Source organism: Biomphalaria glabrata, chromosome 8 (assembly GCF_947242115.1).
Source record: "Biomphalaria glabrata chromosome 8, xgBioGlab47.1, whole genome shotgun sequence".
In the NCBI taxonomy this organism is placed as follows: domain Eukaryota; kingdom Metazoa; phylum Mollusca; class Gastropoda; family Planorbidae; genus Biomphalaria; species Biomphalaria glabrata.
Genome location: NC_074718.1, coordinates 41,008,493 through 41,034,172, shown reverse-complemented (window position 1 = coordinate 41,034,172; position 25,680 = coordinate 41,008,493). Strand labels below are relative to the sequence as shown.

The following is a 25,680-nucleotide window of genomic DNA, read 5'->3' as shown; positions in this document are numbered from 1 at the left end:
CGTATACAAACGCTTTAAGGGAGGCCGTCAATCCCACAATTCCTGTCTTCGTAACAACATGGTAAAGTCTATCCAGTGTCGACGGAGATGAAATGAATATTTCAAAAGTGTTGTGTTATATGAACATTGGAGTTTGCTGAATTTTAATATATAGTCTGTAACAAACTTATTAGTTTTACAATGGCGGAAGAAGTGGCTGAAAGCTACAAATCTTCTCTGGATGAGTTGGTGATAAATAGTAAACCACAGATAAGCATGTTGACGATGTTGGCGGAAGACCATTTACAGTATGCAAGTGAAATCATCAGGGTCATCGAAGAGCAAATCAAGAAGGTTCAGATTTGTTTGTTGTATATTTGTTAAGCATTGTTTATTAGACTTCGCGCGTTACACTTAATTATCCTAGACTTTAAAAAAAATTATTTTATGCAACCAAGTCTAGATTAAATTCCAATCTAGTTTTAAGTCTAGTGTTAGTGTCTAGATTAGACATTTTAATTATTTATAATTAATGATTGTTTACGCCATTTACTTGATTTACCCTTTTACAGATCTAGACTAACATATGTTTCATTGTTTGCTTATTTTTAACTAGATCTAGATTCTAGAGTTTATATTATTTCTAGAATGCAAATTACTTAAATCAGTATCTAGATCTAGAGATTTAAAAAACAAGTGACCAAGTGTGGGAAAAGCATTTAGATTTTAGATATCTAAAATGTAGTATTGATCTAGAATCTAGTCTAGATTACTTATCTAGATTGATAAATTTTGTTAGATGAGACCATATTGTCAGTATATATTCTGGGGACAACTAAATATTTGCGCATAGTTTAGATCTAGGTCTATATTTCTTTATTGACTATATATGTGACTAAAGTCACTAGATGTATACTATCAATTTTTAATCTGGATACATTTTTATATCCTCAAACGTTATTACAGTTCTTATTGAACTTATTTTTGAAAATATATTGCTGACCTTAAAACTTGATAGATCAAGTGATTTGTCTATGTATCAATTGGTTAGCAAATAACTGACAATTACATTAGACATTAGATTACAGACATATCACAGGTTGTAGTGTATGTCATCGTATAGATCTAGGTAATTTAAAAATAGAAATTATACACACGTTTAATATGTACATTTGCTTTTGGATTATACCATTAATAAAAAAAAATAGATGTTTTGAAATATTGGAACTTTAGAAAACTGCAATCCTAAAATTAGTGATAATAGGCTATGTTTTATAATGTGGCTGCATATAATCAGGTCACAGCTAGAACCTAACATGAAATTCTGCACTCCTGTTTTTCCAATAAAGTCCATGCCTGTGTTAACCCATTAACTCCTTCAGCAGTTGGAAACATTTTCCTGTTTTTGTCCTAAACCGTTGTAGAACGTTTCTAAAACCCCCCATTCAATATACTTGCTTTAAACTTTTTAAAAGAAGATTTCTTCTAGCCTCGTTGCAAGCGTGATAAATCATTGTAGATATTACCGATTCTGTTTTTAATAAAAATCAGATTTTTATATCTTAAATAATTTTTCAAACGAACAGGCCCATAGCCCCAGTGTATAAGCCCCCACATGGGAAAATAGGTATTTTTGAAGCTTATTTATATTCTAATGGTATTAAAAGTATATATTTTTTAAAACTAGACAGCATTCTATTAAAGTTGTTTGTTTATTTGTGTTAGATTTTAAATTTGATTATTTTTTCAAAATAAATATTTTCTTTGCTTATGACCTGGGAAGGGTTTTTTCCTACCAGAAATAGGAGTTATTGGGTTAATGAGTATTTCGAATGTGCATTTGTGTTTAAAAGAAAACTGAAATTTTTATTTAATCAGATTTAATAATAGGCGATTTATCCTCTTGTTCCTGGGGTAATCATTTGCTTAAGACATCACATAATTTTCTGTGGGAATGGACATAGAAGATTTATGTTCTTGTAAATAACAGGTTCCCAGTCATTTCATCCCCGGTCACTTCATCCCCTGATATTTTCATCATCTGATCATTTTTATCTAACAAAGTGTAATTTTAAAAATCATGAAATGAGCAATATTTAATGTATTCATTTTTTAATTAAATGAAAAAATTGTAGCACGTTAATGTTTAAAGGGAATTGAAGCAAAACGTATACAGGCGACATGATATCACGAGGATGGGTGAACTCCCGCCTTTATTAGAAAAAAATAGAACCTTATTTCAATGCTAAAAATGACGCGCCCATTTTCAAGAAAGAGCGATTGAAAAATAAAATAAAGTGAAACATGGTCGTACTTTCACCACACCTTGGCCTTTGATGATAAGTTATCAGTGGCACAGTCATAACTATTCTAATCGCACTTCTATCTCTCAAAAGATTTCCACTACTTGCACCACACCTTAGCCTTTGATCATAAGTTATCAGCGGCATGATCATAATTATTCTAATCGCACTTCTATCTCTCAAAAGATTTCCACTACTTGCACCACACCTTAGCCTTTGATCATAAGTTATCAGCGGCATGATCATAATTATTCTAATCGCACTTCTATCTCTCAAAAGATTTCCACTACTTGCACCACACCTTAGCCTTTGATCATAAGTTATCAGCGGCATGATCATAATTATTCTAAGCGCACTTCTATCTCTCAAAAGATTTCCACTACTTGCACCACACCTTAGCCTTTGATCATAAGTTATCAGCGGCATGATCATAATTATTCTAATCGCACTTCTATCTCTCAAAAGATTTCCACTACTTGCACCACACCTTAGCCTTTGATCATAAGTTATCAGCGGCATGATCATAATTATTCTAATCGCACTTCTATCTCTCAAAAGATTTCCACTACTTGCACCACACCTTAGCCTTTGATCATAAGTTATCAGCGGCATGATCATAATTATTCTAATCGCACTTCTATCTCTCAAAAGATTTCCACTACTTGCACCACACCTTAGCCTTTGATCATAAGTTATCAGCGGCATGATCATAATTATTCTAATCGCACTTCTATCTCTCAAATGATTTTTTACTACTTCCACCAAACCTTGGCCTTCGATCCGGATAATATTATGATATAACCCCCCACATCCAATAGAAGCGCTATAGCTAAGTACACACCCAGATTTACAATATAATATAAGATTTCTCATTAAGAAAACAAAGTGGAAGAGGAAACACTATAAACGTATTAGTAACAAGTCATAAAATGTCAAAAAGCATTCTACATAATCATATTTATATATAAAATATTTTATTGGGGATGAAATGACTGGTCACCAAATAACAATGACGATTTTTTAATTTTAGAAAATATTTGCTCCGTTTAAGGTAATTACAAAAGACTATTAAAAAAAACCTTTTTAAATTAAGATTTTAAAAGATGAGCTTTTTATCTTAAGTTCTTAGTTTAGATACCTAATAAAAGTAAAGCTCTCTGGGCCCATGTATGGTGTTGTAAAGTTTACCTATATCTGTGGTTTAAAGTTAACTTACACACTTAATGTCATAACTACATTATGGCTTACATTAGTGTATCAGGAGACTTTCCTGCCAAATAGTTTTCTTATAACTGCTGTGGGAATGCAAAGTAAGGGCAAGCTGGCCAGAGCTAGGATCTCTTGTCAATTAATTTTTGGAATATGGATTAAAATCTTTATTAAAAAAAAATATTTTCCTTGCCTTAATTAATTTTTACTAATTTGGTGAATTTTTTTTCAAGTTAATACATGATTTTTTTTGTCAAAAAGTAAATTATTTACAGTTTATAACTGCAGTTATATTGCAGTACATATTTAAATCTCATTAACCCTTTTATTTTTAAATTGTAATAAATTAGAAGTTCACATGTTGTAAATGGATTTTCCAAAGACTATCTGAAAGATCCTTTATTAGATGCTAGTGAATTTAACAAAATGGTTAATTAGACAAGATTGTCACACAAATGAAACTGCTGGTAAAATTAAAGGTCAGCTTCCATCAACTTGGATGGAATATTTATGTATGAGGCGTCCTTTAGAAAAAAAAGAGTAAGAAATAATCTATTAACTATTAGCAATGTATATTTCTGTGAGGTCATATTAGATATTTCTGAGTTTTCATTTAGAGCAGACTTCTAAAAGATTTGTTTGCAATATGTGCCAAATAATATGGATAGCTAACTTGTTTAAAACTGAACCAGTCATCTAAGTAATTGTGCTTAACTTCTGCATGTGTCATCATCAGAAAATATTTCCTTATTAGCTTTATGCACAGTAAATATAAAAAAAAGCTTCATATTCCTCACAATATAAAAGACTTAATGTAATTCCACATCACTTTCAAGTTTTTGTTAAAGAAAAAACAAACGTCTAGTATATCTATATTGTGTAATGACAGTATCATTTGAATTAATTCGTTTTTTTAAGTATACTTTTCTTCTCTGGCTGTATCCTGTAAACAATGTTATTGGTAGAATTATAGAGAAAAAAATATTTTAACATTCTAAACACTCAGGTCTTTAACTATTATTTCACCTAACATTGCTGTTAAGTATGGTAAAATAATTTCACCAAAGTGGGCAAAGTCAGTTATCTAAACTACTTATTTTCAGTTATTCACCCTGTTACATAAAGAATTAATATTCAGACACATACAGTTTATGACATTCATTCTTTTTAAGAATACAACATTTAATTGTTTTCCTGTTTTTTCACTTTATAAAGAATATAATTTTTTTTTCCTTTTTACTGCAATTCTGACCTACATATTACACTTTTTCTGTCATTAATGTATGAAGTCTGAAGTTTTCATTTTTAGATTGCAGTTTTCTGAAAATTTCATTATTGTAAAGCATTTTGAAATTTATAAAAAGGGGCAAGCCTGCATTTGCGTCATTAGTGTTTACTTACGACTTAAGAACTGAATTACGTTGTTTAGTAGTATTAAATGTTGAATTGTCTACTTTTCAAACCGTGATTGCGTTAAGCGAAACTAACTTAATATTGAGAGATAGCCTATATCCGATTGCTGTTGTATGTAAATAATTATTATAACATATTTTTTTTTGTCGTTATTTTATTTGTTTCAGCTGAATTGTTGATTCTGATGTGCTAGTAAAAATAAATATTTTTGACTAATGTGTTTTTTTTAGTCATTAATGTAATTTATATATTGTTTGTGTGTTTGTGTGCAGTCTTATGTTGTATATTGTAAGCATCTACACTTTAAAACACTGATATTGGAGTCTTCTTCATTCAAAGGCTGCCAATTACAAAATTACAAACATGCTGTGTAAACAGTTTTTGAAATATTCTTCTTAAAAAGCTCATTTAATTATTTAGCCAAAAACTGTTTGTCCTTCCTCATCAGAATGCAATGAACCTTTTGACCTTGGCGAAAGGAAGAATCCTTGAAGAGAAAAGCTTCAAATATTTGTCCACACAATGTCATATTACATTCTTTAATTGGTTCACATGAAGAGATATGCTTCAAATATATGTATACACAGTCTGTGGCATTATCGCATTTAGTATTAAATAGTTCACACAACATGTATGTTCTCAGCTACAGCACATTGAACATGACACAAAACACAAAAAAATACATCTTAATTTTAAAATGTAATCAGTAGGCAGCCTTTAAAAGGTACAAGTCTGTTTATCATAATGATTAACATAATCTTTGGAATAAGGAATTTAAAAATAAAAAGAGAACTACAGTAACATCATTTCATTTTGAAAATGTTAAATATTTGCCAATCTCTGTACACATGCTTAATGCTAAAAGAGATTAAACTATTCAACCATATTGGTGCCTATATCTTGAGCAATACCCACTGAAAACTAAGAGGGTTTATTTAAAAGACTTCATATCTGGACTCAATGGCTTTCAAGTGGCTAACATCTGCACAACATTGTCAATTGAAACTTATCCGGAAGTAAAAAAAAATTACTTGCTCAAGCAGTCATAGCATTATTGAACTAAAAAAAAAGCCTACTCTGTATGGTCAGGTAATGTGTTAATGCTGCCCTTTACTCCAAGAGAGGTGAAAAGGTAAGGAAATAAAGGTAAGACAAAACATCACAAAAATGATTCTCACTCTTAACAGCTCCTTTTTTTTTATTTCAGGCTAATATTTATTTATTCATTTGTATGGAATAGCGCTTGTGGCAGTTCTATACAGATTTGCAAGTCTCAAGATGACACAGGTTGTCAGCCTATTGTTTTTTCTTTTCATCTATGCATTACCAATTTATTATAATTCTGACAGGTTTCAGTGTCAAGAAAGCTTCCTATCATGTATTTGATCGACTCTATTATAAAGAATCTTTCTACGACAGAATATCCACAGCTGTTTTCCCAATGCATTGTACAGATATTTTGTGGAGTTTTTGAAGAGGTAGCTTTTTGTATTTAGGACATTAATAAGTGTTTGCAAAGCAGTTTGGTTTGCAATAAAGACTTAAATATACTTTCATGAGTACGATGTGTTTTTAAGAGATGTTATATAGACATTTGGTGTGTTTAAGAGTTGTCGTAATGTATTTGGCATTTAGTCTTACTGCTAATCTTAACCACGAATTTCGTACGAATTTAAAAATTGAAATTTAATTTGCTCTGTAAAATAAATATCACATGATATGACAAAATAATAAAATATGACCCTTGAAATTGGTAAAATTGAGATTGAATATAGGTACATAAATAACTTTTTAAAATACTCATAAAAACCTTTGTACACTCCCATCAGTTGAAGGAAACAATTACAATCTAGAATAACATGCATGGCTAGACTGGCATATGGAATGCCTAGGACGTAATTATCTTCTTTTGGAGTAACGTCTGTAAACTATAAGATGAGATTGTCAAGTGTAAAGCACCTAACGTACCTGATAGAATTAAATCAATCTGATTTTTGTGACACCAATGTACAGAAAATATTTCTGCCATTTTAAGCAGTACAGAAAATATTTCTGCTATCATAGGCAGTACACAGAATACAGGAAAAAGCTTGGTAATCATCTGGAGGAAATCTGGAAAAAAAAAACCCAATAAAAATTACTAGTGTTGAGAAATAGTTTTAAAAATACTTGAATTATCATTAACACTACGAACAGTCATCTTTCAAATGGAAAGATTAATGCATCACTTGACATTATCTAAAATAATTAATCTAATTAATAAGTACACATCACTTAAATACTTATAGAATGTAGGCATGAAAATAGTATGGCAGTATGTTTAAGTACTACTGTTATAAAATGCTCAACAACTTTTATGGAACGTTTATTTATATGAAATTAGTATTCAGGAATACATTTCACTAATCAATACATCTCAGATATTTGAAAAATTGTTACAGCATCTTATAATTCTCAACGGTAACATGTTTTATATTAAAAACCTTAATAGAAATCTGTTATCAAAATATTTTCAATTATGGTAAAATGGATTGTTAGAAAACCAAATGTTGTTAAAAAAATTTTACATTGATAAGCAAACATACTGAAGGATACCAGAAAAGGAATTTATTAGAATCCCCTTATCTTCCATCAAGCATTTTCACCACCACTGCAAGTAAAAGTACCAGATATTCATCTTAACCATACCAATTTTTTAAAATGGAAATTGCAAAAAGTGCCAAAATTTATTTTCCCATGTAAACTTGCGTTTGTGACAAAGGTCTACATCCTGTTGAATTTGCATAAGCCTTAAATGACATCTGACACTTCATAACATCACTTAGGTTGATGAGAAGACTCGAACATCTCTTTACAAATTGCGGCAGACTTGGGTAGATATAATACCCAACAAGCAACTTTACATCTTGGATAGAAAAGTACAGCTCATTGATCCGGCCTGGCCCATAACAGCAAAGCCTCCTGAAACTGGAGTGATTCATGTTAACCCAAAATTTTTAAAGGTAGGCCTGAAATTGTAATTATAACAAAGTGTAATTATTCAAGAGCTACCTGGTTCTAAAAAATTTAAAAACAATTTAAAATGTTTATAGTGTAAAATATTTTTTAAACTCGTTACTGTGTAGCAAAACAAAGAGATTGAAAGAAGCCCACAGTTCAGCCCATTGCAAACTGAATCGTCTGCAGAGGATACTTATGATGAATTGATTGCTAAAGAAAGAGAACTTGAAGCTTTGCGTTTGAAAGTTGAACTTGCAGAGGCCAAGGCTAAATTGGAGGCACAGAGAAAACAGGTTAAAGAAATTAATTAAGCCTTATTTCGAACCATATGTATCAGATTTATTTAAAAAAATGTTTGATTTGTTTACTACATCCATCCACTTGAGGTTATATGGGAAGTGTGGTCGAGAGGCTACACTTGGTCTTGGCTTGGCTACCTATGGAAGGGGTTTGAGGTTTGACACCTGATTTGAGCAGAGTTGTGTTTACTGAGCATCTAAAGGCAGCACGGAAAACCTCCCAGATACACCCTCCTGGTCCACAAACAAGATTGGATCATAGTGCTCTGAGCATGCTATAAGCATGAAAGTAGCGCTATATAAAAGACTATAATTTAATTTATAGTCTTTTTTTTTTCTTTCTGTTAGTTAGATGCCAGTTCAGTACCTTGAAAAAGTTAAAATAATGCTCCAACCCTTGACATATAATCAGTGTCACATGTTTATTATGTTTGTTTGACTTGAGAAGATCTTGATGAGTTCGGAGGAGCCTTGATTATAGTTCAAACACTTTAATAATTGAAGTAACAAAGTGCTGAGATGCTTTTCTGGAGTTTTAATTATTTTAAACTCAAAATTGAAATAGTAAATGTATGTACAAACGAAATATAAAGCAGATACAGGACACGGTAATAATGATCAATAAAATGAGTAACTATTTATTTTAAAACTAGTGACTTCTAGGTCTAACTTTCTAGCTCTCCCTCTGCCGTCCCAAGCTACTACTACTCTTTTTATATCTTCCTTAGAATCAAGAACCATGACATCTCAATACCCATCCTTGACCAGTTTACATTTATTTTCCTTTTAATTGTTTTGAATTTAACCTACATTAATTGTCTCCCTGCTGTAGTCCTGCTCAAAGCTCAAACTTCTGAACTTTTAGTTTTAAGTTTTAATTGGCGTCTTTCTGGCATCTAAGCAGGCGTGGTGACGCGTGACCTAATTTGAGATAGGTACACTGTCCTCATTTTGTGAACAATGAGGTGTCACTAGGGACGTGACAATCGGCAAGTAGGTCATTTGATTTAAATGTGATATTGTCTCATCTGAAGACATCCTTTGTGATGGATACCGGTAAGCCAAACACACCACAATGTGGCTGCTTTGAAGACAGTATTTGAACAGATAAAGACTGTTCAGGATTTACATGAAAATCTTTGTTGCATAAATGCTACATTTGTTTGGCGATTATGGCCAAATAACTTATCTTCACATAAAAACAAATTGTGCCAAAGTGATAGCCACATATTAAGAGTTAAGTGCGACTCTTGTAAAAATACTTTGTATCTTGAGTGAACACAATGTGTAAAGAAACTGAGGTACACCATTATCAAGTAAAATGGGTATTAGAAATTATATCTAGCTCCTTTTATTTCAAGTATGCATCCAGTTATTTCAGTGGTCTAGATTTCTTGCATACAACACTTTGCTTTTGAGCTTTGAAGTTCCTACATAAAAAAGTATGTGCCATATGGATTTCGGATAAGGTAGCATTTCTTGTCCTTTTATCCAAAGCAGTTTATATCCTTTTTCTTTATTAATGATTGTTTGATACTAGCGTCGACTACTATTTATTGATTGTTTGGCATTTCGCCGGTGTTCCTGATTTGGTTGAAGGTTACCTTATGATCATTGCATTGATTACATTCAACACCGCGGAAGAGCCATAACAATGCACAAGTTAACTCCATAACTTAAAGCAGACCTATGGATAATATAAGAATTTCATGACTTAGTTATTCATATATCCATTCCAGTAGTACTACAGCCTATGGAGGGCTCAGGCCTGCTGTAGCACATCTTTCCATTCTTATCTATCCTGCGCTTTACATCTCAATCGCCTGGATTTTTTGCTATTGTAGATCTTCCTTCTACATTATCAAGCCACTGTGCTCATGGACTGTCTTTGGGGCATCTGCCCTTTGGTTTTTGCTAGTGAACAATCTTTACTCCTCTGTTTTTCTTAACATTGTTTCGAGGTGACCTGCCCTATGTAATCTGTTCCTTTTTATCCCCGTCACTGTGAGGGGTCTTCATATAGCTGGTATATTTATTGGTTGGTGCGAGTCCTCCATTCAGTTTCCTCATGTAAGGCACCATAATATTTTCCCTTCACTTAGTAATTCAGGCCATGATAATTTACATTGATCTTGATACCCATTAACCCTTTGACAACTAGAGTCGCCGGGAGTCGCCTCTACTGGTTGACAACTGGAGTCGCCGGCAATCGCCGATTTTTGGGTTGTTCCGTTTACGCACGCACTGCTAGTTTTTAAAACTATTTATACCTTTACTAACTCTGACCTAGAAGAGCGATAGTGATGCTATTTTTAGGTGCTTATTTTGACTCTGCAGCATGTTAGATTGGATTTTTACGATTTTTTGAAAATTACGTTTTTTTTGCTAGCCTTCAAAATGGAACATATTTAGGCTTATGTTTAGGCTTTAATAGAATAAGATTTTAATGGGAATATTAAGGTTTAACCTGTAGAATAAGGATATAATGATTGGGGTAAGTGTTTTAGAACCATTTAAGACCGATAGTAGTGAAAATAAATAAAAAATTGATGCTAGATCCAGTATTGAATATGTTAGATCTAGTGAAACGGGAGATTGGAAGTCAACTAAATATGACTTGATATTTTAATGTTTTTGAGCTCTGTAGGCCTTCAAACATGATGCTTAACCCTAGGTCTATTTTTTCTATTATAAAAAGAAGGTTTTTGTTAAGTTTTATTAGTTTTTTTCTGTGAATTTAGTCAAAAAATCGATTTTTTAAATTAGCTGATACAGAGTTATATCCCTTCTCTTAGGGATGGGGTAGATAGTTTCTTACAACTGCTTAGTGGTGAAATGGTTAACAGTTTCGATGTCTGTAAATAAAGTGCTGAAAATAATATTTAGTTCAGTTGAGAATTTCTTACATTCCTAATAACTTTGAAAAAACTATATTATACTTTTAGTTGCTTTTATCATACACTTCATATAATATTTATATATACTTTTATGCCTTCTTTCAGATTGAAGAACAAGCTATTCTTAAAAGAAATAACAAATCGATTGACAGAGAGCCTCCAGCTGGTATAAAACTCCCTCCTGTAATAGGCTCATCTACACAGAATTCTAATAGAGATCCTCGGTTGAATAGAGGACCTCCAGTTAATCGTGATCCACGTTTGAAACGGCAGATGGAAAGAGAAGAACAAGAGCGTTTAATTATTGAAAAACCCTTAACTAAACCAGAAATGGCGTTAGCCGGCAAAACTGCAGATAAAACTAGTGACTCATCTTTAAGTACGAGAAGCACTTCTAGTAGCTTAACTGAAAGTAGTTCCACATCTCCTCGCATGGACCTAGCAACTCTAATCTCCTCCTTTACTGTTGCAGCAGCTAAGGTAGCTGCAGAGAGTAAAAAGTCACCACAAGCTTCTGCAGCACCCAAGCAAGTGGAAGTGACGCAGCAGAAAAAAATGGTTGAATCAAAACCAAAAGCTGATCTTCCGAAAGAAAGAACAAAATTTGATGACACCATTGCTACTACTTCAAGAAATAAGAAAAATGTTAGCCCTGTAGAGAAAAAAAGTAGTGCATCCAGCTCAAGTTCAATCAGTGAATCCCAATCAAAAAGTAAATCTAAAGTTGATTTGAAAGAGCCAAGTAATGAATTGAAAAAGATCAGTTCTTCAAGAAGTAGGGAAAAAATAGATGGTAACTCAAGCGAAAAGAATCAAAAAGAGTTGAAAGGAAAGTTAGATAATAAGGACGACAAAGAAAAACGAGACAAGGACAAAGAGAAGATGAGCTCAGAGAGAAGAGATAGTAAAGAAAGTAGGGAAAGCAAAGAAAGAAGAGAAAGTAAGGAAAGAAGAGAGAGTAGAGAAAGACGTGACAGTAAAGAAAGAAAGGATAGTATAGAGAGGGACAGGAGAGACAAAGATAAAAGAGATAGCAAAGAATCAGACCGTATCAGAGATAAGAAAGATAGAAGGCTTGACCTTGAGCCGAATAGACACAGCCCAAGAAGAAATTTTGGAAGAAGATCTCCAGATTTTCGAAGGGGTGCTAGAATTGAACGGCCTAGCAGAGTCAGGCAAAGAGACAAAAGAGGGTTTGTTCCAGTAATTCATACTGCAGATGGGGAAACTGATCAATTTGGTAGAATGCTCAGAAACTCACAATCTGGCTCCAGCAGTAGAGATCGTTCTCCCCTAGACCCTAGCAGAGATACTCTTTCCAGCTCTCCTAAAACTTTGGAAAGTGAGGATAAAGCATTGATAAAAAATGTTTCTTCTGAGAAAGCACCTGTAGATGAAAGTGAAAAAACTAATGCTGAAGTTTTCAGTTCAGACAAAAATGATCATGCTGCATTGCTCGAGAAGGTCACAGGTGATGTGGAAGAAAAGAGAGAAACTAGTCCCATTGTGATGGATGCAGATGTTAGTGAACAAAATATGGATATAGAGGAAGAAAGTGTGGAAGACCAGAAGGAGCTTGACCTTAATCAGGATGTTGACATGCGCATTCAGCCAATAGCTTCAGAAAAAAGAAAAGATAAATTTGAAGATAAAGTCAAAGAAGACAAGCCTGACTCCTCAAATGATACAAATGTGACCAATTCCTCTGGTAGTTTAAAGCGGTTGAATTCAGAATCAGAAGAAATAAAAATTGAAGTTCGTCCGTACAAAATACCCAAACTAGATCCAACAAAAAAGACTGGATCTAAAAGTGAGGATAACCAAGAAGATATCAGGTAAATATATATATATATATATATATATATATAATGATATTTTATACAAAGAAAATCTTTTGTTTAACCCACGAAGCGTCGTCGGCCGATTATATCGGCCGACATTTCGTTTCTGTGGCGTCCCGGCCGATATAATCGGCCGACTTTAGACTGCTGATTTTCTATTCCAATCCACGTTTTAAAGTGACCATTTTTAAACTTCAGATCTATTAGACATTCTTCTTCCTGTCAGATCCAAAAATAGCCCATTTCCCCATCTGTTTTTGTGTTTACATTCTGATTATTCACCGGCGAATTTTTCTTGCAATGTCCGATGCTAGCCCGGGTCCATAAGATGTTACAAAACATAAAGTTTCAAATACTTTTAGTTGTTCTTTTTTAATATTACAATTAGATTTAGATCTAGGAATAATGAGAATATTTTATATATTAGATCTAGATCTATTCATGAAGAGGCCGATGATTTATGTCCGTACTGTCCGTAGTCATCTAAAGTCTAGAGTCTATATCTAGACTCTAGACTAGAGACCGGACTGGATCTGCACCTAGACCTAGTCAAAATTTAGTGAAATTTAAGACATTTTAAGATAGATTGAAGCATATTAATGATAATATTGACTTCTTTATGCATTAAGTATTCTATTTCTTCAATCTTTAAATGCTTTTAACTAAACTGAACAAAAAAAAAACGATTTTTATCTATTTTTTTTTCCTTCACTGTTAGTTGTATTAAAAGGGTAACCAAGTCACTAAAAAAAATTTTTTTTTTCAAATTTAATGGTCCATTTTTAACAAAATTATATCTATTTATAAAGGAAAATAAATGGGCTATCCAATTACATCAAAACGTTTGTTATAGCTCTAAAAATGTTTCTCACAGAGGTCAGCAAACAAGCTTTTTTGTTGATAAAAAAAATCAATCATACTAATTAGGTCAGGGTCAAGGTCAACTGATCAAATTCAGGTGTTCAATATATGATCTATAGTGTTCGCTGTCCAATTACCTTTCAGAATATATATAAAACATGGATATCAACCTTCACTTTATGGCATTTTAAGACCATTTTCTAACATGCATTAAAAATGCTAAAACTCCCCGAACGCCAGGGAAAGTTTCTTAAGACGCTTCGTGGGTTAATATAACATTATTTTGTTGACCTGTTCTCATTGACCAGTATATCAAATTTAGACATCTAGAGACCTTTGTTAAATGATGCTAAGTAAATGAATTTTTTTTTTGTTTTCTACTTTGGAACCATTTTTAGTGGACAATATCCAGTACATTTAATAAGGTCTCTTAAATGTTTAAGTCATTTTAACCATGTTTGTATATGCCTTGTTAAAGATGTGAATACTTGCTCTTTCTTAAAAGTAAATTATTTGGTGAAGAGGATGTGGACTATAGGCACCAGCTACCGCCCAAGAATTTGTTAGCACCACCTCCTTTTCCAGTAGATAGTCTTCTTTCTCCAACTGCTAATCTTAAAAGTCCAGCCCAGCGACGGTGGAGCCAGTTCAAGGAAAGTCACCCTGATGATTTTGCACAAGATATTGAAAGAAAACGTCTGCGGGATGCTCAGATGCAATCAATAGCTATGGAAAATCAAGATGTTGACCTCAGGCAAATGCAGCCAAATCAAAGACCATTGCCTGTGGCAATGATAGATTCAACTATGACTATTCCTAAAGTAAGTCAAGTATTTAAGTTGTCATTTTATTACCAGTAGTCTTTAAAAAATTTGAGACCAACGTTTATCTTCCAGTATCATTTTTGTTGTATGCAGGTGCTTAAGCCTTGCACATTTATTAATGGTTTAATTTTTTTTTTTATGTAGGATTTGTCAATTGAAAATCAAGAGCAGATTCTGCAGAAAGCTGAGCAAGAGCTTAAAGAGGGGCGTATTACTCTTGGAGAACACCAAGAGATCGTAAGGCAACTTGGCCAAGTTTATGACATTCAGAAAAAACGCCACAACTTAGAAGATCGTCAACCAAGAAGTCTAGATATGCGTGATCCGCGTTTGAGAGGTATCAGAGAGAGAGGTGGTTATTCAGATGAGGCAGATAGAAGAGGGTCATACAAAGATGTGAGCTTGCATAAAAAAACACTTCTGCCTTCTTTACCCCTCTCTGGTGATATGCCGGATGAATCAGCTGGTAATTCACCCAGGTATAGAGACAGACGAGATTATAATTTGGGATATGAAGCTGGCTTGAATGAAGATTATGATGGAAGACGTCCACCTAGGCCATCTGCTAGACATGATCGTCGGGGTGTTGAATTCAACAGACGCAGAGGACCTCCCTTGGATTATGATGGGCGATCTCCCAGAGACTTTGACATGGATAACTCAAGGTCTCCACACGAGTATGATGACCACACGACAACCAGGTTTAGGGATTTTGATGGAATGGCCAGAAGAGATGAGACCTACAATAAGAGAGGTTTAGATTATGATGATAGACGACCTTCTGTAGATGACGATGAGCGACACAGAGACTATAGAGACAGTAGACCTTATGATGAATATGATAAATCAAAGATAAGAAAACCACCTATGCCTTTGAGAGGTCAGAGGCAGGATGATTTAAGAGAAAGAAGAAGAAATACACCGCCGCAAGAAGGTTCTTATAGAGGTTTATCTGATGAACTCCAGGTTCCTAGACCTTATGGTATGCCTGATGAAAGACAAGTTCCAAGACCTTATGATAAGCCTACAGGTCCAAGACCTTTTGGACCAAGACATCCAGCACAAGATATCAGAGGACCTCACCCTAACTTTATGCCCATGAGACCACAGGGCCCAAGGTCTGATGGTCCCAAACTGAATCCAATGCCAGTTTCAAGCATAATAAATGAAAGCCCAAGAATATCTGATCCAATGGATGACCCAAGATGGTCAGCCATGAGAGGTCTTTTAGATAATGAAGGTGCTGAAGAGATTGTTATTGATGGTAAGCCCTTTGAGCTTAGAATGGGCACTTCCCGCAAATTGCGCATATATGGCAAAGTTATGGATGTTGCTGTAGATTTGAAGGAGCGAGGTATCAGAATTGACAATCAACTAGTATACAAGCTTGGAGAGCCTATTAAAGAAGTCCCAGCTGCTGGTAGATCAGTTAGGCTTTACTATCATGGCCTTCCAAAGCCTATTTGGTTGGATGGTCAGCAGCATGAAATGAGGATGGATGCGCCACCTAGAAATGTTATGGTGGATGGCTTCAGAAGAGGCTTTCAGATTGATGGACGCGATATGATGATTCTAGTAGATAGATTGGAGAAAGGACCTTATGGTGGACCTCCAAGAAAGATAAGGATAGCAGGTGTTGATCATGATATAGCCTTTCAGGCACCACCTCGACGGATATTAATAGACAACAAATCTTGTGAGCTCAAGTTAGATAGCAAAATTCCCTATGTCATTATTAATGGAAAGCCTCATGGAATCAGGTTTGATGGAGAGCCCAGAACTGTCTTTATCAATGAGCAACCATTTACAATACCAGTGGACAGAGCTGAGAAGATAAGGATAGGTCCTCGTCCCACTTACATTGCCTTTGGTGGACCTGCTCATGAAATAATCATAGATGGCAAATGGTTTGAAGTGAAGTTTGATAACGTTCCTAAAGATATTCATCTTGGCAACAGACATTTTTCCATAAGAATTCCAGGTCCATTGCCCCGTGTCAAAATACTTGATGAGCTACCTCCAAATGTTGATGAATCAAGGCTAATGTCTTCTCATCAACTGCAAATGTCTCAAAATGTCCAACCCAGAATGCCTCAGTCCGAGCCTGCACAGATGGAACCTTTTATGAGTAATCCCAATACATTAATAACACCAGTTGGACCATCAGACGGAACTATAGAAGCTGTACCCCCTAATACTCAGACAGCAGAAGGGATAATGCGTCCAGTTGGGCCAGTTGTACAAGATATTAGATTTAACCAACCAGGGGCCACAAACATTGTAGCACAGAGTCAGCCCATTATGGCCCAGTCAGGTCAACCATCTATGCTCCCTCAACAAAATCAAATTATGCAAGGACAGATGCAAAATCCGCTTCTAGGGATACGGCAAAATCTTATGGGATTCGGCCTAAATCAAACAAATATTCCAAGACAGCCAGTTAATATGTTAGCACAAGGATTATTCACTCGTAAGTGGTTGCTAGTACTTATTTTTCTATAACTAGTTTTTAAAAAAAATAATTATTGTATGTTTTGTATGCAGTTTTAAGAATATTTTGCTAATTGTTATAATTTTTCACTAATTAGGTCTTATTCTTTTGGTATGATTTTAGAGGTCGCATCTGGCATGATGAATAATCAATTTGGTGGTATTGCTGGACTTCCCGACTTTGCAGCTGGCCTTCGAGCTTTGGGTCAAATGACGTCTCAAGCACCTTCACAACAGCTGCAAATGACGCCTCAAATTCAGCAGACTTTGCCCAATCAGATTCAGCCTCAAATCCCTGCACAGCTACAGCCACAGTTGCCTCCCTTTCAACAACAGATGCCCCCACCACTGCAGAACCAAATCCCACCACTGCAGACCCAGTTACCAACTCAGCTTCAGTCACAGATCCCACAACTTCTCCAATCACAGATCCCAACCCAGCTTATGCATAAAGAGGAGGATCATAGTGCTGCCCTGGTCACAGGCATACAAGGGAATACCTTTGGAATTAATCAGGTACCTATTACTTCATTAATAATGTTTAGTCATTTAGAAAGTATCAGTTTTTTTTGTCTTTGTCTAAACAATGTTTTCTTTCTTCCAAAAGTTTGGCAAGCCAGTGTTACCTAATGTGCAGATAACTAATCAACCAGGGCTGCCTGTCTTACCTAGTAAGTAAATAAAAGTAAATTGTTTGTTGTTGTTACAATAGATATTAGTTTCCTTTATCTAAACATACAAATTTAATGACTTCAATAGATCCACTGGCTGTTTCTAACACAACGCTGGATACAACAGTGAAACCACCTATAGATATCAACAGTCTGCTCAATAACTTGTTAAAGGTTGGACTCATTAAAGATACTCCCAAACTTGAAACCTCTTCTACAACAGTTTCAGAGGCATCAGAAATGCCAAAGACTCCTACTGCTGCTACTGCAACATCAGAACTTGAGAAGGTGATTTTTCCTAAATTTTGTTCTCAGGGTTATTCTTCAATCTAAAGTTAATAAAAATGATTTTTTTTAAAGTTGGTTCTGTTAATTCTTAACATCTAGTAAAGAAAAATAATTTATATATTGACAATTTATTTTTCCCTAGAAAAAGGCCACTATACCTAATCTGACTGATTTTAATGTAGAGAAGCTGAGAAAGTAAGTACACTTAGTGTGTTTGATGAATGATATATTTTGATTACACTTAACAACTCTTTCATCTGAGCAGGTTTTGTGTAGTTATAATTATGATTTCACCTTGTTGCAGGCAGTACAGTAGTGTTATCGAGCTACTCCATGAGGGTATTCAATGTCATACTTGTGCTGCCAGGTTCACTATGAATGATGTGAAATACAGGGCTCACTTGGATTGGCATTTCAGGCAAAATAAAATGGAGCAGGAAATGGTCAAGGTAGCAAAGAATAGGAAATGGTTTTATTCGATTCCTGTAAGTGTCCTTTCTACTTCATTACTTTTCCAATTTTAAAAAAAAATTTTAGCATGTACCAGTATTTTAGTGTTTTAACCTTGTATAGTACTTGTGCAAAACAGCATTTAAACATAAATATTTTTTACACCAAGTTTTTAAGGTTGGAAGACTTTTTATATTTAATTACGGTTACATACTTGATGATAAAAAAAAATTAATAGACATGAAACTAAGCATTTCATAAGAATGATTCTCGTGATTTTATATATTTAGCTTTTCTGTACATGACTTAGTAATTTACTCTATCTACTTTCTAGATATCTAAACTTTGCAGTGATGTTGGCCATAGTATTGTTTCTTGTTTGTACTAATAGTTTCTTGATAGCACTACAGGAAATATGCTAAAATATTTGTTTGTTTGTTCCAGGACTGGGTTCAGTATGAAGAATTAGAAGACACAGAAGAAAAATGTAAGTTACAAACAGGTTTGACTCTTTTGTGGGATGACCATGAAATCCAGATTTCAAGGGCTAAATTCATTTCCCTATGGTTTGCCTACTCTTTGTAGATCTCTGTATAAGTCTCATATCATCTTTTCCAATTTTGTAGCACTAGCCTAGTTTACTGAACAAACCTATTTTAACTGTTAAATATCATTAAGAATTTAGAGCATCATGGTTCATACAGCTTAAGTAAAATTAAATTCCAGACATTTTCCAGACTTTTTCCAGACTTTCAAAAAAAATTTCCAGACTCAAAAAATTCATCAAATCGTACCAATTTTTAAAAAGACAAATAATATATGATTAAATAAAAAACATTTTCTTTACTTACATAAAGAGATTAATATATACATATATACAGATGATGAAAAACTCAACAGTCTAAAAGCTCCTGGAGCTTTGACTGTATTGTTCTTTCTAAAACAACCAGTTCAGCTGACTTGACTTTAGCCTCGTGGCGCATGTCATTAGATTTTGATAAAAGCTTAAAATTTTGTTTAGCTTCTGCCTCATCTGCATATTTGTCAGCCGATGACCTTAAAAATTTTTCTTCTTCCATGAGCTTTTTCCGTTTTGCTTTCAAGTCTGACAGCTCATCATCATGTCTTTTTCTTTTCAAACTTTTGGCCATCTCAGCTTTTTTAGTCTTTTGTTTTTCCAAATATTGATTATAGTTCTGACGTCCAGAGGCAGCAGCTGTCAGTAAAGGTTTGGTAATGGCTACATCTAACACACCACCATTTACTTTTAAAAAGTCACATATTCTTCTCTGTGCAATTAAAGTTTCCTCATGCATATTTTCAATCATGACTTCTTTGTTATGTGAAAATCCTCTTTCAACAGTCGCCTGGCCATGAGATAACAATAGTAAGGGTCTCAAAACACCCCAGAGAGCTGTATCAAGTGGTTTAAAATTGTTGTATAAAAAATCATCCAAACGCTCTGTTGCTGGGTGAAACAATTCAAACTTTGGTTTCAAATTGTTTTCTTCCAAAGCTTCCAGGCATTTGACAAATTTGTTGTAAATCTGGTCACATTCATTTAAAGAAATCCTTCCTGAATCTCCCAGAATTATTAACAAATCCCTAAATCGGGAAGCTGCTAGTTGGGGAGATGATGCCATCAATGATGGATTCAGACAGGACAGTTTCTGTACTAAACGAATCATAACTGGTGACTTGTCTAGTAATTTAGCCACCAGACTTGAAATAAATTGCCTGCACTCATTTTTTAGAGTCATTATTTGCAGATCTGTTGCCTTAATCTTCTGCAACACCTTAGACGAAGCAATTCCTATCTCAATTTTTGAATATGCCAAAAAGATGTCCTTACTTTTAAGATCAAGAGCAATAAGATCACGTGGACTTTTTAATTTGCTCAGTGTTTCAGCCTGAAGTATCCTTCTTAGCAAAGATTTAATTGTGGTGAACAAATCTTCAGCAATGAATGGCATCATAGGTGAATCCGTCTGATATTTAGTCAGAAAAGGCTGGAGTTCTTGTGCAATGGACAAAAAAATTTGAGCCTTGGCTTCTAGCAGAGCATCAGCAGCAAAGTCCACAAGATTTTTGTATGACTTACATGTGGGTTCTTTAGATTTATCACCCTTTATTTTGTTTAAGAACACTTTCACTGCTGGCCATATTTCTAGAGCTCTCTGAATAGTAGGAACATTTTCCAGCCATCTGTGTCCACAAAATCTCAAAGCAAATGTACTTGTCCCTGTAAGATTAATAAAATCTTCCCGTCTAGCTGGACTGTCTTTAAACAACCAGTGTAATGCTGACAGCCAGGATCCAATATCCCAGGATGTGGCAGAATGGCCTGCTTTAAATGAGTTGTGGACAATGTGGAGTCCACAAGATCCCACATTCAAAAGTTTTACAGAAGACTCTTGCATAAGCTCTGCCTGAAAGATGTCAAAAACTTTCCAGTTGACGTTTGGACCATCCATGGAAAGCTGTAGCAGTCCACCTCTATTAAAGAATCTGCTAGATTCTCTTAATTTATCTAGGAGGTCATCAGCCCTTGAATGGCCTAGAAAATATGACATGTGGTATCTTGTTGTTATACTACTGCCATTCCAATAACGCACATGAACATCTAGCTGCTTTGATTGTAGTGGGCCATTTAGTGTCTCATCAAACAAAAGCACATAATCTTTTTCAGAGAGGACAGCCTTTCGTTGTAATTCAGCCAAGTATGGGGATATGCCAAACGTTGACATATATGCTGCCTTCCTTTCTGAGCAGGAAAAACCAGAAGCAATAGCTGAGTCAGGAAACATTTTTTTGTACAGATCCGAACTACTGTTGCTACTGTTAAAAGAATGGTGCTTTTCCACCAAGTTCAAACAGTGAAGCACTTCAGCAGTCAAAACACTATCTCCAGTAGCAAGGAGTGGTTTTTTAGAAGATGAAGTTGTGGGTGAGTTGGCTAAAGAAGATGGTTCAGTAGATGCATGCGAGGATGTTGATTTTCTGAAACGAGGAAAAAAAAAAAAAAGTAAATACAAGCTAAATTTTTAAAAAGTAAATTTATACACATCTTGGTTATATTATTGAATTTAGAAACTACCAGATCTATTCAAGTTCCAAAATTTAGATGAATAAATAATAAGAATCATTACCCTTTTTTTTTTCATAATCTCACTACAATCACAATGTGACTACAGTCATAGAATAATACTCTTTTAAGTTTACTAAACTACATTCTAGATCAGAAGATCTAATATATCTACTAGATCTAGGATAGATCTATAGCTTTTCTAGAGATCTATTTGAGTTCTTAGAATGTCTTAGATGAAATGACTAGGTCTAGATCTAGAATAAAATAAATCTATAATAAATTTTAATGTTAGATTTAGACGTGACCTAGACTTTTAATTAATCCAAGTCTAATAAGTAATATAGATCTAGATCCACAACTTAAACTAGGTTACATCTAGATCTATATGTTACAATATGTAAGATTAGTATTAGTACATAGATCTAGAATCTATCTAGATATAGATCTACCATCTACTAACATAGATTCTAATCCAATTGTAAATAAATATATAGATTCTAGATCTAGATCTAATATATAGCTCTAGTAACTCAATAAGTAGTTGATAAAAAATACTCACCTAAATGTAGTAAAATAGTCAACCATCACAGGTATCTTTCCTTCCTCAACCTTCTGAATGCGATCAACTTCTCGTTTGTGGTTTAGACCTTTTGCATGGCTTTTTAAAGCATGTTCACCCATATTAGAAACATCAAAGGTTTTTTTACAAATACGGCAGACAGCATTGCGAACATTTTTAGGATCACTTTGTAACCATAGTTTATATTCTATTTTTTCAAGCCACTGATTCGAAAAATAACATTTTCCCATTTTCACACAAGTCACAGAAAAAACTAAATAGGCCGTGTCTAGAGTCACGATATATGTTATCAACCGCCAGACTGACAAGACAATGCAGGAATCATCAATGATACGGATTCAAATAAACGGATGTTTTAGTAGATCTAGTCATGCGCAGAACGCGCCTTTCCGCCGGATGCATTACTACATTTAAATATGGATTTCTAGGCTAGCCGCTATCATTATAAAACGAAACCGAGACTTTTTTTTTTTTTGCGAGAAATATTTTTTCTTTTTTTTTTTTAATTCCAGACTTTTTCCAGACATTTTTGTTCAGTCGGAGTGAAAAGTACTGATTTTCCAGACTTTTTTCAGACTGAAATTCATTTTTAAAAATTCCAGACTTTTTCCAGACTTTCCAGACCGCGTACGAACCCTGGAGCATACTCACGATATATTGGTCCATTGCACTGGTGATTATATATTGATTTCATTGGTGGTAAATTGAGTCTATGCTGCTACACAGAAGACAAAAAATTAAGCATAGCCATTATTGAAAGCCAAGCTAAGAGATAACACCTACATGGCTGTATTAAAAACTCTTGGACTAAAGTACTAGTTTCACTGTTTAGTTGAGAAATGAGACTTCTGTTGGCTGAACCGAGTATGCTAAAATAAAATACTTTTAGACATTCTGAAGTAAACTTATCTTTTCATTTCAGCACGGAGTGAAATATTTGAACAGATGCGACCAAATGAAGAGAAACCATCGGTTGTTGGGCACACTATCAGCTTTCAGGCTTTGGAAGGAAAAGATGTTATTAAAAATCCTGTTGCTACTGGCATTGAAGGAGAAGATGTAAGTTGTAAAAGATTTATTTATTGTCCAATATGTTGTTCTTTTCTTTGAAATAGTTTAACCCTTTCTTTCAAACTTTAAAAAACATTTAGATGTACCGGTACAATACAACATGATCATTTTGTACTATTTATATGTCAACTCTAGCAATGTGTGATATAGTCTTCTTTTTTTATTTCAATAACAAGCCTATATTAGCTATTAGTTGTTCAATATTGAATTTTGACACTTATGCTTTTTTTTCTTTTCAATGCTGAATGCTTTTAATCTTTTTTTTTTTTTTTTAGGTATGTGCTACATGTGGAGATCCTTTTGACCAAATGTGGAATGAAGAAACTGAAGAGTGGATACTGAAGAACACTATTAAAGTTGATGGCAAGGTAACAAACATACAATTTTCTACTAAAAGAAATATTTTCTTTCTAAATAAATTAATATATGCATCATTTGTATAAATATTTATGTAAAAACAAATCTATCTATTCAACAGACCTATCATCCAGTTTGCTATGAAGATGCCCAAGAGGTAACTTATTTTTATAGCTAGACATAGTAATATCTAAAAGCATATATATCTATTTCCACGTTATTTCTTGCTCAGTTTTTGCTTTAATGTAAATTTTTTTTGTATTTGTCAGACGCCAACACCAATTATTGCACCTTCTAAGAATCCTTTGGATCAGCAACTTGCTGATGTGAAGAATGTTGACCTTGATGTAACAGACAACTCTGAACCAGATGCACTTGTGAGTGTCAAATTAGAACCTGAAGAGATAAAGCTTGAACCTGTAGAATCAAAGGAGGTCAATATGGATGTTGATCAAGAAATAAAAACTGAACCTGCAGAAGACTCAGTAGGTCATGAGACCTGTGTTACAGAAGAAATGTCTGAAGCACAAGCATTGTCTGAAACACCAGACTCTGAGTCAGTTTTAACGGAAAATCTTACCCAGGCTCCGAATATGCTTAGCACTCTTAGTACTACCATTGTTCGTGAGGTCATACCAATTAGCCATGATGATCCCATGTCTCCATGGGAAATGGATTCCAACCCTACTCCTGAGTTATCTCGCACACCAACTCCTGAACCCACCCCAGCCCTATCAGTTTCATCCGAATCAATCATCTCACTTGCTCCAAATTCAGAAGAGGTCATGTCTTCTGAAGACCCTATCCCTCCTGCACAGTTGGCAGTATTAAAACCAGCTACCACATCTAGTCAACAAAAAAAAGAACCAACTGTGACCAGGGTTGATAACACAGGTTTGTAGTGTTCAGCTAATCAACAGTGCTTGATGCTACAGCCATAAATGTTTCTTTACATTCATGTGTTGGGTGTTTCAAAGACTCATCACACTAACTGTGATAGTTGTTAGTTGTAGTGAAGTGATTGGAATCTGTTTATTGTAATGATATAAATGTGTATATTTTGTTGTTTATGACTTTCATATGACTGCCTTCAATGCAACATGTTGCATTAAAAAAAAAATCTTTTATACACACAATGAATGTGTTTTGTTTTCTTTAAGTGTTGTGAAATTACAAGTCTCATTGTCAGTAAATGTCAAAAGTGAAACCTTTGATTGCAAGAATAATTCATTCAGGGAGATGTCATGATCATAATCTTAAAAACACTTGTGTATTATTTAAGCATACCTCTGCTCCCCTGTACAAAAGTATGGGTACTGGTAAAGATTAGATTTGTTTAAAAAGTGTTTAAGGACTGCAGGTTTATTGCAGCGTATAAAAGGTGTCCTTATCTTGGGTTCAAACCCTGCCCATTGTTTTACTCTTCTATTCTGCATGAGGTTGAGCTTGAAAAACGATCATTTCTGAAAGTCTATAGTATAGCATTTTAATGTTTTTGAGATCCCACAAAAATTACCTCAATTTGAAAGTGAGCTGATAGCACTTCTAGTAAATTAATTTTAGCATTTCCCACATGAATCAAAAGTATTTATCTGAAAATGTTCGTAACTAAAATGTACCTTAGTCTAAAGCTGCTGGTTGCATTGATGATCATGGTGGACAGGACTTAAATGTTTAATTCCAACTGATAAAAGGAAACCTATGGATGGCTGAAGATTAGCAGCCAGTCAAGATTAGTAATCAAAATGTCTTGCAATCAGCAGCTAGTTAAGATTAGTAAATCAAAATGTTGTACACTTGCAATCTGAGGTTTCATTGTGGATTTTTTTAAAGTTCTGGTTTCTTCTTGCAATGAAAATACTGGTTACAGAAGTATACTTATTTGGAAGGTGAACTCAATAGCTTCACAGCTTGTTCAGATTTTACAGGTTCTGATTGAGAGCTGATGATTAATAATAATCTGAACTGGGCATTTTAAATGAAAATGTAGGCTGATGTACATTTTATTTTTCAATGTATACACATAAATTGTAATTAAAAAATATATATATATATATAT

At 34.2% G+C, this 25,680-nt stretch overlaps 2 protein-coding genes across 3 annotated transcripts; one reads left to right on the top strand and one right to left on the bottom strand.

Annotated features, from left to right (window-relative positions):
* Positions 1-24,757, top strand: LOC106076465 (uncharacterized). The gene is made up of 17 exons (XM_013237312.2): positions 1-333; positions 6,254-6,382; positions 7,730-7,906; positions 8,030-8,197; positions 11,206-12,935; positions 14,308-14,623; positions 14,771-17,096; positions 17,241-17,632; positions 17,724-17,787; positions 17,876-18,075; positions 18,218-18,270; positions 18,380-18,560; positions 18,970-19,012; positions 23,116-23,252; positions 23,540-23,632; positions 23,743-23,778; positions 23,891-24,757. Exons 1-17 carry the CDS (start codon positions 181-183, stop codon positions 24,521-24,523), a joined length of 6,831 nt encoding a protein of 2,276 aa, XP_013092766.2. The 5' UTR covers positions 1-180; the 3' UTR covers positions 24,524-24,757.
* Positions 19,220-22,828, bottom strand: LOC129927682 (uncharacterized). 2 transcript variants are annotated; one of them, XM_056037794.1, is made up of 2 exons: positions 22,173-22,828; positions 19,220-21,525 (listed from the first exon to the last, which is right to left on the bottom strand). In XM_056037794.1, exons 1-2 carry the CDS (start codon positions 22,421-22,423, stop codon positions 19,419-19,421), a joined length of 2,358 nt encoding a protein of 785 aa, XP_055893769.1. In that variant the 5' UTR covers positions 22,424-22,828; the 3' UTR covers positions 19,220-19,418. The 2 variants fall into 2 exon arrangements, with proteins under 2 accessions (XP_055893769.1, XP_055893770.1); XM_056037795.1 differs by lacking the exon at positions 22,173-22,828 and adding an exon at positions 21,675-22,115.
* Positions 24,758-25,680: the final 923 nt, after the last annotated feature.

What these genes read in the sequence shown, in the direction of transcription:
- LOC106076465 (XM_013237312.2), top strand. Translation starts at nt 181, where the DNA reads ATGGCGGAAGAAGTGGCTGAAAGCTACAAATCTTCTCTGGATGAGTTG. An exon ending in CAACATCAGAACTTGAGAAG is followed by an intron (nt 18,076 to 18,217) that starts GTGATTTTTCCT and finishes ATTTTTCCCTAG; the next exon opens with AAAAAGGCCACTATACCTAA. An exon ending in AGAAGACACAGAAGAAAAAT is followed by an intron (nt 19,013 to 23,115) that starts GTAAGTTACAAA and finishes TTTTCATTTCAG; the next exon opens with CACGGAGTGAAATATTTGAA.
- LOC129927682 (XM_056037794.1), bottom strand. Translation starts at nt 22,423, where the DNA reads ATGGGAAAATGTTATTTTTCGAATCAGTGGCTTGAAAAAATAGAATAT. An exon ending in GACTATTTTACTACATTTAG is followed by an intron (nt 21,526 to 22,172) that starts GTGAGTATTTTT and finishes TCCTCGTTTCAG; the next exon opens with AAAATCAACATCCTCGCATG.